General features: G+C 39.8%; 2 protein-coding genes across 4 annotated transcripts; both read right to left on the bottom strand.

The window, feature by feature from the left end:
* Positions 1 to 405: 405 nt before the first annotated feature.
* On the bottom strand, positions 406 to 9433 carry gabpb2a (GA binding protein transcription factor subunit beta 2a). 3 transcript variants are annotated; one of them, XM_010873725.5, is made up of 8 exons: positions 9289 to 9433; positions 7547 to 7654; positions 7261 to 7428; positions 6909 to 7103; positions 6509 to 6719; positions 4170 to 4340; positions 3177 to 3289; positions 406 to 2995 (listed from the first exon to the last, which is right to left on the bottom strand). In XM_010873725.5, exons 2-8 carry the CDS (start codon positions 7652 to 7654, stop codon positions 2633 to 2635), a joined length of 1329 nt encoding a protein of 442 aa, XP_010872027.1. In that variant the 5' UTR covers positions 9289 to 9433; the 3' UTR covers positions 406 to 2632. The 3 variants fall into 3 exon arrangements, with proteins under 3 accessions (XP_010872027.1, XP_010872028.1, XP_019905835.1); XM_010873726.5 differs by having other exon boundaries at positions 6566 to 6719; XM_020050276.3 differs by lacking the exon at positions 9289 to 9433 and adding an exon at positions 8530 to 8905.
* A 3450-nt stretch (positions 9434 to 12883) lies between these two features.
* Positions 12884 to 16513, bottom strand: mllt11 (MLLT11 transcription factor 7 cofactor). The gene is made up of 2 exons (XM_010873724.4): positions 16385 to 16513; positions 12884 to 14180 (listed from the first exon to the last, which is right to left on the bottom strand). Exon 2 carries the CDS (start codon positions 14172 to 14174, stop codon positions 13899 to 13901), a length of 276 nt encoding a protein of 91 aa, XP_010872026.1. The 5' UTR covers positions 14175 to 14180; positions 16385 to 16513; the 3' UTR covers positions 12884 to 13898.
* Between the last annotated feature and the right edge of the window lie 291 nt (positions 16514 to 16804).

The raw sequence follows: 16804 nt of genomic DNA, 5'->3' as shown, positions 1-16804 counted from the left end.
AGTGGTGGACATTGGAGAACCACTGGTTTAGTGAACGGGTGATAGGTTGATATCTGCAATAGCCATTCAAAAGCCTTTGTAGACCAAAAATGGTTGAATGGGAGGATTGTAGACTAAAAGGCTAATCATTGTTCTTGCCTGTGGAAGATGCTTCTTGCTACAACATTGTTGGATCCCGGTACATAAGGAATACCTGTTACTGGGACTAAACTACCTTCTAATGTCTTCTGTGGAGTTCTGCTCCATAAATGGTCCAAAAGTAATACTGTCAGAAGATCAGAGGGACATTGATATCTAAATTGTACAGATTTAACCCTTTCTTTCTGTAGGCCTAATGGACACATCATGCTCAACCTTGTATAGTTTTAATAGGTAAAATGTTGATAAAGTCGCACAAAGCAGATGAACTGTAGTCATGTATTAAATAAAGCTTATGCTGACAGTCATTCACATGCAAACAGCCAATTGGTATTCCATTTCCATTTCAACTTTTTTTTAATCAAAGGGCCCAAACAGGCCATGACAACAAAGCAAACAGAATCCTGAAAAGTCCTTTGTTTTGGGGTGATGTCTAGCGAAAACATTTTTTCAAATCAACACCATGTCTCAAAGACTTCAAGTCTTGAAGCTCAGTGGGTATTCAATCAATTGTAGTCACTGTAGATCTGAGATACTTTGGTTTATGATATAACCGTAATCACATTTCTGTTTAATACAAAGGGTTTAGAAAACATGTCTAATCGATGAAGTAAAATGCAACGTCCACTTATGTTCGGCTATGTAAATTAACATTGGTTGATCTTAGACTAGATATTGTTCATTTGGAAATATTGTCTGCCTTTTTATTGGAGATTAATTACATTATGTAACTGAATTTGGGTAATCCAACTGATGTTACCGATTATAATTTGACAGGTAACTAGTGACTGTAACAGATTACATTTACATAGTAACCTACCCAACCCTGGGGTTATATACAGTCTGTTCACCTATAAAATCTGGCAGAAAAATGTTAAGCTATAGGGACCGTGTGCTTATATTTCATATATATATATAGGCAGTCTGCATCCCAGTGCATTCAGATACACTTAAAAAAATACCACTTTATATTTACATTAAAAAAAAGGCTTGCAGAGAGCATATAAAAAATAACTATCATACTTAAAGTGTATTGACTTCTCAAAAAGGGACAAGTTTACAACAGGTGAGTGAAGAGCCAATAAGCAGAACAGCCAGCCCCTTCTTCCAGTAATGACAAAGGGGCACAGGGTGGAAAAGCCAACAGGTCAGGAGGGGGTTTGTATTCTGTCCAACAACCTTCCATTGAGGAAAATTATATACACAATATTTACTCAAAAACAGACCAATGATCATTGTACATAAACATTTTAAACATAAAAATTGGAGTATATGATTAAACTCACAAAATGTTTCTCTATTTAAAAGCTGAACTCTAACAAAGAACTCTAAAAGATGGACAAGATGATCCAATACATTAGGGACATATCACAACTTGAGATTTACAAGCCTAACTCTTATTCTCATGAAAATCTCCCCATTGACATCAATCCAATCATTTCAGGCACAATGTAAAATAGCGTTCGCATCTCAAGTTTAGATGGGGCCCTTGGTGAATGGCAGGCAGAGATGACTTTCCTTTTACACCCTTTGCCCCTGAGTGCTGAATGTTCACCTAGAATCTGTCATTCAGTTTAGGAGGACACAAACTAAGAATTACAGTCTATGGCTCACTGCACAATAACTGTGGCAGGTACGTTAGGAACCGTCATAGTCAGGACACAGCTAATCTGACAGCCTTATTCCTCGCTCTGCAGCACGGTGCGATGGGCCTAAGTGATAAGCATCCAAGGGGCTTCGCGATGGCGGACACGTCAGCATCGTCATCGCCGGGGAGGAGCGCTGGAGCTTTTGCAACAGTCGACCTACAGTCGACGCGGCACCCTACGGAAGAGGCCCCATAACGACCACCCGAGAGAACAAAGATAAGACGCTGTAAAGAAAGTCAAAAACACTGCCAGTTACAGCTTTGAAACAAGTCATTATTATTCTGTCAATGATCAGACCAATAACATGCTGGGAATAGCGGGTGGCAACTCCATTCTCTGTAAGTCAAGATTGTTCTTTTGAGGCATAGAAATTTCCTTCGGGGGGGGGGGGGGGGGGGGGGGGGGGGGGTTGGCTAGATGGACGGGGGAACGGGTACACGGAGACCTGAAGGAGTTGAACGAAACAGTTCTCACCACGCACCTGTCCTATGGGCACGCTGGGGATTTCAGACTGTTAGAATGTCTTCACCATGCAGGCACCAAACTCCATAAATACCCCCAGAATGAGTGGACAGTGGCTCCCACGATGCATTGTTCTGGTGGGCACCTTAACTGAGCTGCAGGCTAAGCAGATCCTGCTTCCCAATCAACTGCCTTATTCAGCTCTTTGCTTTGCTACTTGTCAAGAACCCATGATCAAAGAAAAGAAAAACAAGGCAAACAGCACTAAGAGCAAACTAAATATGATACAAAAACATAGCAGGGAGTGGGGGGGATGGGGGCAAAGGAATAAAAAAAGGGTATGAAAACGCCTCAGTCAGTGTGTCCGTAACATCCTTCCAAGGTTAGGAGATTATCTCTGTGTGGGACGGCACCGACTCCACCAGGGTCACCTGCTCCTCGGCCGAGTCCAGCTCCTCGGTTTTGATGATGATGGCGCCTTCCTGAAGCACCACCTCCTCGCTGCTCGACATATCCACCTGCGTCACCTCCTCTTGCACCTCTTCCTCCTCCTCCTCCTCCTCTTCCTCCTCCTCCTCCTCCCCCCCTACAACCTCCTCCTGCTCGGAGGTGCCGTTGGTGTGGTTGTGCGACATGGCTTCCAGCTTCATGCGGTACTGCTCAGCTTCCTGCTCCTTACGCAGCAGCTGCTGCCGATACTCCTGGGCCTTCCGGTTGGCCTCCTGCAGCTGCCTCTGTAACTGCTCCTGGATGGAAGACCCCAAAAGTCAGACCGAAGGTCAGTCGCACCCCATGTCCACCAACAGCACCAGTATCAAAGCACCGAAACACCCACTTTAAGAATTAGGAGTCCAGAAATGTTAAATACAAATAAAACATTTCAATAAAATCGGTCGGATGCTTTGCACAAGATGTGGTCCCACTGACCGTGTCTCCAGACTCCGTGTGATTGGTCTCTAGTTTCCTCTTTCGGGCAGGTGGGGGCTGGGGATCCTCGTCAACCACCTCCTCCGTCACCTGATTGGCTGGCACCGCCAACACTGAAAATCAACAGACCAGAGCTCAGAGCCTGAAGGACCAGACGATGTCAACATAATTGGCTCTACATTTTAAATGGTTGATGAGCCCATTACTGAAAGACATTACTTATAGCAACACGTACCTGAACACCTAAAACACAAGCTGTGCAGTATTCATTAGCAGTGAGACATTAATGTGTTGAATAAGTTAATACCCAAGGGAAATTATTCGATTCCCAGAAAAAACTAATATCATAGCTTACATATTAGTTGATTATCCCTGATTTTTTTCAGAACATTACCATCTTAATGAATTTCAATCACTCAGCAAAAGACTACCTTCAAGCTGAAATGTCCCCGTTACATGATTTTTCATACTGAACCTCACTGAGATAATGACATTCTGAAGATTCAAAAGTATTTTACACATTTTATTAGGAAATCCCTGAATGTGCCAAAATAGACAATACAATTAAGTTGATTGATGTAATTTGATGGTGTATACTGACACCAATCACAGCTATTGAAGATAGAATGACACTAGCCACTTCGCAATAAAAGAGACTAACCAACACTAAATGTTATGACCAAGTTTGACAGGGTCATCCACCAGACCTTAATACAATGTTGACTGGGGTCCTTCCAACCCCCGTTCACCAATGGGTATGTTGGTTCGCAGAGTCTGATTCTTACGGTGTTTTTAACAAAAGTGGCTCCCTCAGAAATAGTGACATCTACTGTCGTAGACAGAAAAATAGCTATCAACTGAGACTCTTCTGAGCATATTTTAGTCCAGGTGTAGGATGCAGTAAACCGTTCAGAAACTGGACGGGGGCAATCGAGAGTGGCTACTGGCTGAAATGGAACCGTCACTGACAGTGACCAACAGAGTGGTTCTTACTCTGCTGCCCGTGTTGCATGGTGACAAAGAATGGCTGACCAAGCCCTCCCGTCTGAAGGTTGCCGTGTTGGTCAGTCACTATGGTGATGACCCTTTGACCTTGCTCATTCACCATGTGCTGGATGCTGCCAGGATCCAAAGAATTTGCGGCTATTGCTTCCTCAGAGTCCCCTGTGGTCACAGAAAAGGAAAGCAATAGTTAACGACAAAGGTATTTACTTGTGCTGTTAAGGGAGCATTCATGTGGGTTAACTAGGATGCTAACAAACTATCCAGAAGCCACAGATGTAAAGTTTCTATGCAAATTCATTAAAAAAAGATAGTGGGGAGAACAAGTATTTGATAACCTGCCGATATTGCAGGTTTTCCCACTTTCAAAGCATGTCGAAGTCTGTAATTTTAACACAAAGGTACTCTTCAATTGTGACTGACGGTTTCTAGAAATCCAGAAAATCACATGGTATGATTTAAGTAATTAATCAGCATTTTATTGCATGACATAAGTATTTGATACATCAGAAAAGCAGAAAAGGTATTAAAACAAACATTTGTTTGCAATTACAGAGATCATACGTTTCCTGTAGTTCTTGACCAGGTTTACACACACGGCAGCAGGGATTTTGGCCCACTCCTCCATACAGACCTTCTCCAGATCCTTCAGGTTTCGGGGTTGTCGCTGGGCAATATGGACTTTCTGCTCCCTACAAAGATTTTCTATTGGGTTCAGGTCTGGAGACTGGCTAGGACACTTCAGGACCTTGAGATGCTTCTTACTCCTTAGTTGCCCTGGCTGTATGTTTCGAGTCGCTGTCATGCTGGAAGACCCAGCCACGACCCATCTTCAATGCTCTTATTGAGGGAAGGAGGTTGTCGGCCAAGATCTTGCGATACATGGCCCCATCCATTCTCCCCTCAATACGCTGCAGTCGTCCTGTCCTCTCTGCAGAAAAGCATCCCCAAAGAATGATGTTTCCACCTCCATGCTTCACGGTTGGGATGGTGTTCTTGGGGTTGTACTCATCCTTCTTCCTCCAAACACGGCGAGAGGAGTTGAGACCAAAAAGCTCTATTTTTGTCTCATCAGACCACATGACCTTCTCCCATTCCTCCTCTGGATCATCCAGATGGTCATTGGCAAACTTCAGACGGGCCTGGACATGCGCTGGCTTGAGCAGGGGGACCTTGCATGCGCTGCAGGATTTGAATCCATGACGGCGTAGTGTGTTACTAATGGTTTTCTTTGAGACTGGGGTCACAGCTCTCTTCAGGTCATTGACCAGGTCCTGCCGTGTAGTTCCCTCACCTTCCTCATGATCATTGATGCCCCACGAGGTGAGATCTTGCATGGAGCCCCAGACCGAGGGAGATATGTCGTCATCTTGAACTTCTTCCATTTTCTAATAATTACGCCAACAGTTGTTGCCTACTCACCAAGCATGCCTATTATCCTGTAGCTCTAGATTTTTGTTTTAGATTCCATCTCTCACAGTTGAAGTGTACCTATGATAAAAATTACAGACCTCTACATGCTTTGTAAGTAGGAAAACCTGCAAAATCGGCAGTGTATCACATACTTGTTCTCCCCACTGTAAATGATTTCAATGGCACTTCAAGTTTATTCAAACAGAAAAGTACCTGCATATTTTTATGGTCATCTAGTTTAAAGCAAGATAAGAACATGGCTCAAACATTCAGGTTCCAAATAATTAGTTTTGTTGCACACAAGGGGTGAGAAATGTGCTGATAGAACAGCCAGCTGTTGCAAATGCACTACAATGGTCAATTAAACACTTCCAATTACAAGAAGCAAAAGAAATAAACAGCACAAAAGGTATAGTGCTTTCTAAACCTTTGCCATTATCCGTTTAACACTCGATTGCAATTAGAATTGCAGTACAATGATTAAGCGTTCAAAAGCATGATTAACTCTTGCAACAACCAACAGCAATGACGTTACAGCAAGACCTTATGCTGTGCAGGTGTGACAAATTTACAAAAACACACAAGCACCAATTCCTTCCAAAAATCTTTTGACCAGTCAGTTGTGTTTTTGGCAGCTAACCGATTAATGATTAACCATCAACATCCCTCAGATAGATAAAGACCTAAAGGAAACGTAAACTTGTGCCATAATACTTTGTGGCTAAAGGGATCCTGGAACACAGATGGTGCCGTTAACTAGGGAAACCGGCAGCTTTCATTTCCACTCAACATGGTGGACGTTTCTATTCTGTCCATAACAAAGGTAAACAGGAGCCTGCCAGCCAAAGGGCCTTATTTCATACAGTTAGAAAACTAGACAAGTAAGTTTGGTGTCTGTGTATAAACCCAGTAGCTACCAGAGTTGATGTGGTTGAGGAGGTCAGCCAGGTTGACCACACCCCCCTGGAGCCTACCCGAGTTGGCCTTGGTAGCGTTGTTGAGGAGGTCGGCCAGATTAACCACACCCCCCTGGAGGCCTGGAATGCCCTGGATGATGAACTGGGGTTGGGCTGGGCTCCCCGTCATGCCAGCCTCCGCATTCATGTTCACCTGGTTTTGCATCCCCTCCTGTAGATCGTAAACACATTGTCAACCACACTATTAGAGCATAGAACACATCATACAGGGGACACTGACAGGATAGACACCTAAAGGGTTAAAAACACCAGAGGACAGCTGTGTGGAGAAAAACTGTGGTCCATTGATATTGTGCAGGCCTTTCCAGAGGACACCACATGCAAGTTATGGTGTTTTTACCTGCAGTAAGAGCATAAGGTCTGCATTCTGGATGTCTGCCGCGATGTCAAACGGCGTCTTATCGAATTTACTGAGAGCGTGAACATCGGCTCCATGTTTGACCAGCGTTTCTGCAACCCTTTGGTGGCCGTTCTGGGCGGCCCAATGGAGAGCAGTCATCTTCAGCATGTCTTTGGCGTTAATGTCTGCTCCGCTCTGTACAGGTAGGGACCCAGGGAATGGAAGAGATAAATAAGACTTTGGCCAAAGAGAGATTAGGTCTGGATCTGAAATTGGTAAACTATATTTACAGCCAACCTAGGTTTTGGTCTTAAAGGCTTTAACCTCTAAAACAGATTAGAGACATGGGTACCCTGACTAATAGATCTACGATGACTGTGTGGCCTTCTGAAGCAGCCATGTGCAGAGGGGTCCTGTCGACTTTGGTTCGGGCGTCCCTGCTGACGCCTGCTCGGAGCAGAACCTCAGCAGTAGAGTAGTGTCCATGTTGGGCAGCCAGATGCAATGGCGACGTGCCCAGCTACTCAGAACATGGAAGATAAAATTCAGTCAAAACACCACACAAAGATGCTATCTTGTTTAGCCCGTTTTATTAATGTTGCCATTATAACAAACAGTTGCTAGAGAGGAATCACTACCCAGTCTGTGGTGAATGGAGCCCCGTTGGCCATGAGTGTCCTGACTTCATCGTCCTGGCCTTTCCGTGCGGCCTCAAGTAGCCGCTTCCCCAAATCCACCAGCGACATCTGAGGCACAATACAATTACAAAGGTGGCAGTATATTTTCACTTAGCGGCTCGTCTGCTGTTACTCAGCTGTTGTGAAGTTACCAGTTTACACCCATTACAGCTCACAGTGTACACATTAGCATTCAAACCAGCTTTTGAAAACAAAATAATGGGTTACCATTCTCATGCACCAGATGGATATCAATTGAAGGAACTCAGCCCAACCCATATTTACTAATAAATATGGGTTGCATGCTACATGAGGTTACACGTAGAATGAGTTTTGGGTAACGTCAGCAATCATGGAAGTATTTTAGTAAGGGACTAACAACTCAAACAGGAGTAATGGGGAGTAGTGCACAAGGCAACAGAAGGAGGTCCTTTCGTTCTGTCAGCTGCACAATCCTCCCAGCACTAAACGCAGATCCAAATAATTCACAATTTATTTTATTTAGGATTATTTGAATCTGCTGTGCAGTGTTAAATGGAACCAATGGGAGGGCACAGGATTGACATTTGGGAAGTCATGCTCTGAAGATAAAGTTGCCAAAAACTGCTGCTGAGTTGACTCAAGTGAGTCCCGAGTTCAGTCTGTCCTTCCTGCATGCTTATCTGACGTTCCTTCCACTTGAGCACAACACTGATGTAGAAACGAAGTTGGTTAGAGATCATGTACATTATTCGTTATTAATAAACGCTGACATCACAGTGACGGTTGCTAGTTTTCAATAACTTTTGACAGGGAATAAGCAGGCTAACTGAGGCAAATAGTGCTGTTGTGTAACTAATTACGTTGGCAAAAAAAATATGTTAATTAGTCGTCAAATGTATATAGTGCGCAGTTTTCAGCAAATAAATATATTGTTGTTAGCTGGTGGGTTTACAGAGACTCACGATTGCTACATAATGAGCACACTAACATCAGGCTCTCCAGGACGAAAGCCTGTTGATGATGGAGACGATGAGTAGCCATCTTATGAGCCTCGGTGGTGAAAACGAACAGGAGGCGGCCATGTGTCCCATTATACGTTAAATCATTCACACCCATTATTAAATAAACATCAACAAAGACATTTAAATACAGGACAGGAAACTCTTTGATATTAAGTTGTTGGTTTTCCGGGGGAAGTCAGTAGAGAAATCCCTATTTTACACGAAGAGAAAAAACTACTTCCACATCCGGTTAACAGCATTCTTTCTCGCACGCCTCATCAAAAGCTTTCGCGCAAATTTCTCAAATTTAGTGTTCGATTTATTTATTATGGCTTGATTGTCAAAGACGAGAGACGCGAGGACATTTACCAACATGTGCTAGTATTTATACCGTATCATATGAGCATGATGGTGCCAGGTTTGTTATCTAACCAACCAAGTAGCTAGCTCGCTAACCTTAGCAAGCGATTACTTCACTGGTAGCAGCAAGTGTTATTTAGTTAGCGAACTGTTAAATTATTTTAACGACACCACAAAACTTGGTATAACTGTTTGGCACGTAATGTGCACCTCGTTCCTCTTTTACCATCGTACATGGGTCTAAGCAGGCTTTACATAGTCAGATGTAATAGTGAACTAATAACAGCTAACGCTAACTAGTGTCCGAATCCCGATTGGAAGCCAGCTAGCTACAGTACAGTAGTTAACTTTAGTCCTTACCTTGATAACGGCGCTTCAAATTTATGCGCTTATGCTGCGGGCTTAAGTTCCTTCACTAGACCAGATTATTTTATCTGTTCACCTTACCTAACTAAAATAATGAAATAAATATTAATTTTTGTATTTTAACGGATACAAAGATGGCGGCCACACGACACCGGAGGTGGAAACCGAGCCCTTTTAACCCTCCTGTGGGCGGGCGCATTATTTTTTTTTAAAAAGTGGCAAGTCCTCTTATTAAGCGCAGATCCCAGATCAGCCTTTTGGCCGTTAATGCCGAGCATAGCTGATTGCGGTAAACATGCGAAAATGAATGTACCCTTTCCCTATCTGGTGCGTGGGGGGTTAAATTCCTTTCGATGTGTACTTTGAGCAGCAGTTTATTTACAGGTGTCCAGGCCTCTTTCTAAATCATTTCTGTTTACTACACAGACGTTTAACAGTTTGTCTCAAAAGCCAATTTTTAATTTTTGTAACTTTTAATTGAAATTATAATCACATTAATGGCATGCCTGAGGAACTTGTGAGGGACGTCAAAGGTGTGCTACTTGGAATAGTAAACACTGGGAGACCCGTTTTAGGATATTTTGCTTATAAAATCAAAAGGCCTTAGAGCTTCCAAACGTTTCTGCACATGTTTATTCTCTATTTTATGCAGTCTGCTCTATTTTAGAGAACACGTCTCTTTGGCAAATCAATCAAAGTATGTGTCAATCTTTGCAAGATGAGATAATGATCCATATTCTAGTTAACAACCTCATGAAATAGCATAGTGTGTTATACAATAACTCTATCAAATTGAATCTGCAATGAACATTATTCAATATTATTCATCCGTGTGGTATTATTCTGCATAATAACAATTTTCATGGGCAAAGTTGTCATCAGGGCAAGAAATTGGTACTTTGAAGAATCTACAATATGAAATAGATTTTTATCTGTTTAACACTTCTGGTTTCTACATGATTCCATTTGTGTTATTTTGTAGTTTTGATGTCTTCACTATTATTCTACAATATGGAAAATAGTCAACTAAAGAAATACCGTTGAATAACAAGGTGTGTCCAAAGATTTAACTGGTTGATTTTGATGATTGAATAAAGTTTATAAAGTCTATATAATGAAATCTCTCCTGGTGTTTTTTTCAAGTTACTTGATAACAGCATCAGCTATATCAATATATATATATAACCCAAAAGGAGGAGCCAGTTCCATTGTTATTGTAAACCTGCAGAGACTTGATTTCTACAATCAATTATCAGGTAGATTAGAAAATAATATTGGATAAATAAAACTTTTTAAAACCTTACCAAATCCTGTTTGTATAATAAACTACAATAAATACTGCAGTGCATTGTTGACGTTTTGATATATGGTTAAGTGACATAATGGTCCCATGCACAGTCTGGAAACACTTAAATCACAGGCTATTCTAAGAAACCAGTAGCTTTGTTGTTAACCAAATGTTTTTATGAAGCAGTTGTATAGTATTGTTCCAATAAGAATTCTGAATTCACTGAGAGCTATCCGGTAAATCATATTTAGGTCCTGTTTAATTTGTTTTCTGCTAATATTATGTTTTGGGCTTTTGCTGCACAGAATGTATTGTATGGGACTTCGGTTTACTTCTCTGCTCTTCCATATCTGAAACAAAAAAGACAATCACTATCAATCATAAGATACAACTGTTTTAGTATGCCCCACCACCTATGCTCACAGCATCAACAATGTCAATTACACATTTATTTATTGAACAATATAGCTCATATTACTTGGTGATTTCAGTGACCATTGCTCCATAACAACTATTGTTATAAAGTTTATAAACTTCCTATAAACCTAGGACAATTGTTAGAAAAAGCAGCAGTTTTGGTGCTTATAAGGCCATTTATATATCTGATATATTCACTTTTTTTTGTCAGTTGTGATTTTTTTATCTAACGTGTTGTTTTTATTGTAATACCGGACTCAGCTGTGAAAGAGACCTGGGTCTCAGTTGAGTTCTCTGTATAAATAAAGGTAAAATAAAAATAATAGCTTAACCAGATTTGTTGTTAGCTTAAAAAATTTTTTGGAAGGCTAGCAAGCAAGCAAGTTAATTTATATAGCACAATTCATACATAGAAAAATATAAAAATTCAACAACATTAAAACAACAAAACAACATCATAATAATAAAACATAGAATAAGAAAATGAAATTGGATAAAAACAGGATAAAACATAGGAAGCTATAAAAGCTGTAAGGCTAAACAGCGCGATTAAGTTTAAGTGCTCAGTCATAGGCGCGTGAAAAGAGTAGTGTTTTTAACCTGGATAAAAAAATGTATATGTTTGGGGCACATCAAAGATCTTCTGGTAGTTTATTCCAGTTGTGTGCAGCATAACTGCTAAACGCAGCTTCGCCATGTTTAGTTTGGACTCAGGGCTTTACTTGCTGACATGTGTTCATGGATCTATGAGCCCTGCTCGGTTTATATTCTTCAAACATCTCAGAAATGTATTCAGAGCCTAAACCATTCAGTGATTTATAAACTAAAAGCACCACTATAAAATCTATTCTGTAGCTAACTGGAAGCCGCTGCAGATTTAAGAAGTGGAGTGATGTGCTCTGTTCTCTTGGTCCTGGTTAACATTCTAGCAGCAGCATTCTGAATGAGCTGCAGCTGTTTTACAGTCTTTTTGGGGAGTCCAGTTAAGAGGCCTTTACTGTAGTCAACCCTACTAGAGATAAAATCATGGATGAGCTTCTCTTGGTCTTTTTGGGACACCAAGCCCTTGATTCTGGCTATATTTTTAAGATGATAGAATACTGTTTTGGTGACCACTTTGATATAACTGTTAAATGCTAGGCTGCAAAGCCACCACACATTTCTAAACTACCCATGGGAGCATTGCATAAACTACTCTTATGCAATGCTCCCATCCCAATGGCAGTTGAAAAAGCAAGAAGATTGGTGAATCCTTGTTTATTTGCAACCGGGAGGCACATTTTATAATTTTTGCTACTACTATAGATTTCATTATATATTTTCTAGTTGTACTTTCTTTAGACCACTAGTTGTCCTCAGTCATAGTCACCAAAGCTGCATTTATCAAGCTGGTCTCTCCCTGCTCCTAACTGCCTGTTTTGTGGCTATTTTGCTTCCTGGAGTCTTGAATCCAGTATCAGAATATGTTAATTCAATGCCTGAAACTTTTTAGAGAAATATTCGTACATATGACACTCTTCTACTTCCATTCAAATCTAGAGTAAGAACACTTCTTTCACTACCACAAAAAGACTGTAAAAATTTTAACTTTACTTAATAATTTATCATAATATGTTGTCCATATCACCATGCTAGAAGGTAAACTGTTTGATTTTCTCTGTTGTTAGAATTATGTTTGAAAATAGTTGTACCATGCATAATTTATTTTTTTAGAGTTCTAGGATCTATGTAGGAATAGAGACTACTAAGTCTGTTGTTTTTAGTGAAAAGACAACATTATATACATTGTGTAGCTACTCAGCAATGATACTATCCATGCACCAGTGATGCTATCTGTGTGATTGAGGCATTTGTTTAAAATCATACATACATACATTCACAAGATATCTTTATCAATGTTTCTTTTATTTCCAAAAGGTCAGACAAAGTATGATGAGTCACATTTATGAATGTACTGCTCAGGCAATCTCACACAAAAGGCAGCTAAAAATAAAAGTATGTTACAACTTCTACTACCCTACTTTTAAGAACACAGTCTGACACAATTAAATACATTCTTTTTCCTTCTTTTCTTACAGACAATTCCTTGCCATGATATTCAAACCAAACTTCAGACAGTACAGCAGTTTAAATGCAAAAGATATACTTTTTAAATCAACTCTGCATTCACATGTATCTTGTCATTAGACTTGGTTAAGGTCTGTTCATGGCAGACTTAAAGCAGCACACTAAAATAATTAGGTGGATTTGAGCTAACTAGTGTCTGTTTTTGATACAACCAATGCAAAGCGCAAACGACAGTCATGTTTGTGGCCCCCAAAGAGCTTGTACAATATCTGTTCTGTGTAGAGGTGCTTCAGACTACACCTGGTGTTTATCAAGCAAGTGACAAATACAAATACCTTCTCCTGTTTATAAACACTACATTTAGACACTTCTAGGCTTGGTTGGCACTACATATTAGGCTAGGTCATAGGTCAAGGAAAGTTGTCATTGCACTTATTAGTGTTCAAAAATGTAATGTGGCTTCTTTGTGTCACCATACAAATTACAAGTGTGTACATCTTTAATGTGTGAAAGAAATTCACTGCAAAGGCTTTCCATTTCAACTTAGTTAATGACTCACATTAGTAAGTCAAGTAGCCCACATGTGGAGATGGCCAAAGCAGAACTGCCTATACTGATATTCACAATGCCAGTCTCCAGAAAGTTAAAACGCCCACCATTCTTCTGGTATTAATCTGAGGTTATACAAAATAAAAAGCACATTACAGATTTATACAGATGAAGTACTTCTTGGGCAGACCAGAAACTTGACAAAAGCCATGGTTATCCAGAAAGGGTCAGTGAGGACATGGTGGGGTTTTTACAACGAGTTGGTTGAGATATTGGATGTTCCTCACAGAAGCAGATTGAAGTCGAGGAGGTCGATGCTGGGGATTGGCTCTCTCCAGTAATTAAAGGTGGTGTACTCTAACAATTCAGCCTCCTTGGCCTCTTGCTGCTTCCTTTGCTTGGCTTGGGCAGCATTCTGTTTCTTGGCTGCCTTCTTGCTTTTCTTGGTTGGCTTGGCGTTAAGCAAACCTAGGTCTTCCAGCTCAGACAGATCTGGGGCCGAAATGGGCTGTCTCCAGTAGAGGAAGGAGTCATACTCGCTGTTAGATTTCACCAGCATTTTTATCTGAATATAAAAGAGGACAAATAAAAATGTGATTTTGGATCACGGATTTAAATGGATTAGACATACATACTGCTCTGATGTTAGTCCATACATTATATTTAACCTGTTACTATGTTCTAATACTTTTCAATGGCTCCTTAATAATCATCATTTATTCCCAAGGATCCCTATAGCCAATATCTTGATACAGTATCATAACCTTCAGTCAGAAGAGTTCAGGTAAAGATACAGAAACACAAATGGTCCAAGAATTAAGCAGGTTTTTCTTGAGATGTAGATCTAGGAAAATCCCTGTTGCTCATTTTAACCCATGAGTGTTGGCAAACTGAAAGAAATAGCGTGTATGATTTCTAGTTATAGTGTTTTAAAACCTAATATGCAAGTGGTTGTAGATATCAATCACAAAGATAGCAAAATCATCCCAATTTCTGTCTCATTATGGCATCAGGGATTTCATAAATACCGCTATTCTGGCAACCTTGTGATTTAAAAATAATAATAATAATAATATTCCAAAGTATTCTTTGGTTGATCTGTCCTGGTGACCTATTTGAATTCCTGTGATAGTTGCTTAACCCATTGGTAGTGTCAGCCACATAAATAAGCAAGTGTGACATGGCATACATGAGAACATTTATGCTATTTAAAAACATTTTATTTTTAAACTTCAGAGCACCTTCATGGTTCTACTTCCAGTTATGGTGTAGTTTAAAATTGCCTGTTTACAATTGCAAAAACTTTTTCTAAAACAAATGATATCAACACAGTAAAGCCTAATTTCAATATAATTTCCAACTATAACTAGAAGCTACCGTGCTTATAGTGTCTGTCTACAAACCCTTGAAGTTTTTCACATTTTGTTGTGTCTAAATCTCAACGTTTCCTGCATTTAAATTACGATTCTGTCCCATTGATCTACACACCATGTTCCACACCTTAAGAGCGATTTTTGTTATTATTATGAAAAGCGGTATGCAATATATATATATAATATATATATATATATATAATATATATTATATATATATATATATATATATATATATATATATATATATAATGCTATATATACTGCTCCGGAATAGATTAAGAGACCACTGCACCTTTTTCTTTATTTTCTTTCCTTTCCAAAAAAAGAAAAAGGTGCAGTGGTCTCTTAACGTTTTCCTGAGCTGTATATATAGCATACCGCTTTTCATAATAATAACAAAAATCGCTATTTATTTGGAGATGGCCAAAGCAGAACTGCCTATACTGTCATTCACAAAAATATTATATATATACCCTTTCCATCCTTTGTTTTGCGGACGACATGTTTGCTTTTTACTAGAGTACAAATGACCCCACCCGGGTCAGCAGGTTATGACCTATTCAGTCGGGTAAGGATGAGCTAAAGTATCAAGATGCTCTACAACACGATTTTTAAAATGCTTCAATCAATCTTACTTTAATGTACAGCTGTAATATAATGATAAGCGTCCTAATACGCTTTGATTTATCAACAGAAAAGTATCTAAACAAGAGCGGTAGAGAAAATGCACCTTATGACGTAGCATAGATGCCTTAATGATGCCGACGATGGTGCAGTGGTTAACGCCCATAGGCCTGAGAAATCATTTGAGATTTTTATTTGGACCTGTATCTATTTTTTAATAATGTAAATAAAGATTCACAGGCCATGACATTGCCTTTTTTGACTGAATGTCATCTGTGCGAACGATGGAGACTATTTCAGAAACTGGGTCATGAACTAAAAATAGGGAATCTGAAGAAAACGTTCCAAGCATTCAGGCCTACCTCAAACAAAGCACGATCACGCGTTGTATTTGCACTTTTGACAATTCGAAAGTTACTCATTTTGAATTGTGTGTTTGATAAATGTTAGGCCTATTTGATTTAATAGCATAATATTGCATAATTATACTATCGACTACTGAATTGAGCTCGTTTCTTATTCTAATAGAGAAAGTGGAAATCACATAAACGTTAGGCTTACTAGTTACACTATCTCATCGTCTTAAAGGTCTATAAAAAAAGAAACATTTGTTAGTTTTGGCTACATATCATTATTGCGTATCCCCAGCACAGGTGTAATCTATTCTGTAATATATTTTAAATGTAGATCGCCGACGATAGGAAAATGAGATCAAAAAAGAAAATCGTTTACATTTCAACAAAGCAATGAAAATAAAATATTGTCTTACAAGGGTTGGCTGACAAGGCTCCTCTGTGTTTTTGCTGGGTATGCTCGTTCGAGTCCGGTGGCGATACTGTAAAATCCTAGCTCAACCGGCTTTTTCAGCACCAGGGACAGCCACTCCCACAACGCATCTGTGACAGTAAAATGCGCGTGCATTCGTGACTCCAGTTAAATCTCTCCAACTCAACAACCTATTCTTGAGCATGAAGAAAATATATATGGGTTGGTATTTTAAAGAATATATTTGAAATTATATATATCATAATGAAGATCTGTTAGGGTAATAGAGATGGACAGTTGACTTATAAAGACTGGACAATGCCATCTGATATAACGAAGGTCTTTAATAGTCACAACAAGGTTATGTTTAGTCTAATGACTCATGTAAATGAGAATGGATTGCGTAGTATTGTGTGCCTAGTAC

Source organism: Esox lucius, chromosome 10, assembly GCF_011004845.1.
Source record: "Esox lucius isolate fEsoLuc1 chromosome 10, fEsoLuc1.pri, whole genome shotgun sequence".
Classification (NCBI taxonomy): domain Eukaryota; kingdom Metazoa; phylum Chordata; class Actinopteri; order Esociformes; family Esocidae; genus Esox; species Esox lucius.
Note: the sequence above shows the minus strand (reverse complement) of the source record. Positions and strands in the feature narration are given on the sequence as shown.